The 520-nt window shown below is 36.5% G+C and overlaps 1 protein-coding gene across 1 annotated transcript in view; it reads right to left on the reverse strand.

The window, feature by feature from the left end:
* Positions 1–354, reverse strand: part of LOC102761483 (ATP-binding cassette sub-family A member 8-like) — a gene marked incomplete at its 5' end in the record, with an annotated part of 4,586 nt that extends 4,232 nt beyond the window's left edge. The window contains one exon of the mRNA XM_006761217.2: positions 169–354. Within this exon, the coding sequence (XP_006761280.2) occupies positions 169–354 (186 nt within the window). The remainder of the gene's footprint in view (positions 1–168) is intronic.
* Between the last annotated feature and the right edge of the window lie 166 nt (positions 355–520).

Raw genomic sequence — 520 nt, forward strand, 5'->3', positions numbered from 1 at the left:
TATTTTTGTTGTGTGTTAATGTGATCATTTGTAACGGGTATTCAACCACATCAATCACTGCATTCATCTAATGAATAAGTGAGGTTTTGCTGGGTATAACATTTTGGCATCTTATAAAATTTATCTTGAGCACCACTAGGTAATGTATTTTCCACGTGATTCACCTACCTGTCCAGCAGTTGGTTTGGTGTCTCCAGTTATCACTTTAATGGATGTACTTTTACCAGCTCCATTGTGTCCTAGTAATCCTAAAACCTCACCTGGAAAAAGAAAAAGGTCACATTTAGTACAAATTGATTTTAATAATAAAATTAAGAATAAAACATAGTCTGAAGTCTCACTGTGACAAGTGTTCTATTTGATTTGTAGGTAGTATCTCTTTTAATTGTCATACCCCCGGACCCCCCGAGAGGTAATCATAACCCTTTCTTACATATTTTGGAACAAAAGCTCTTAGGGATGAGGTTAGTTTCCCAAAGTCACACTCATGGGAAGTGACAAAGTCACTCTTGGAAGCTAG

The sequence above is a fragment of the Myotis davidii genome, unplaced genomic scaffold (genome assembly GCF_000327345.1).
Source record: "Myotis davidii unplaced genomic scaffold, ASM32734v1 scaffold9058, whole genome shotgun sequence".
NCBI lineage: Eukaryota > Metazoa > Chordata > Mammalia > Chiroptera > Vespertilionidae > Myotis > Myotis davidii.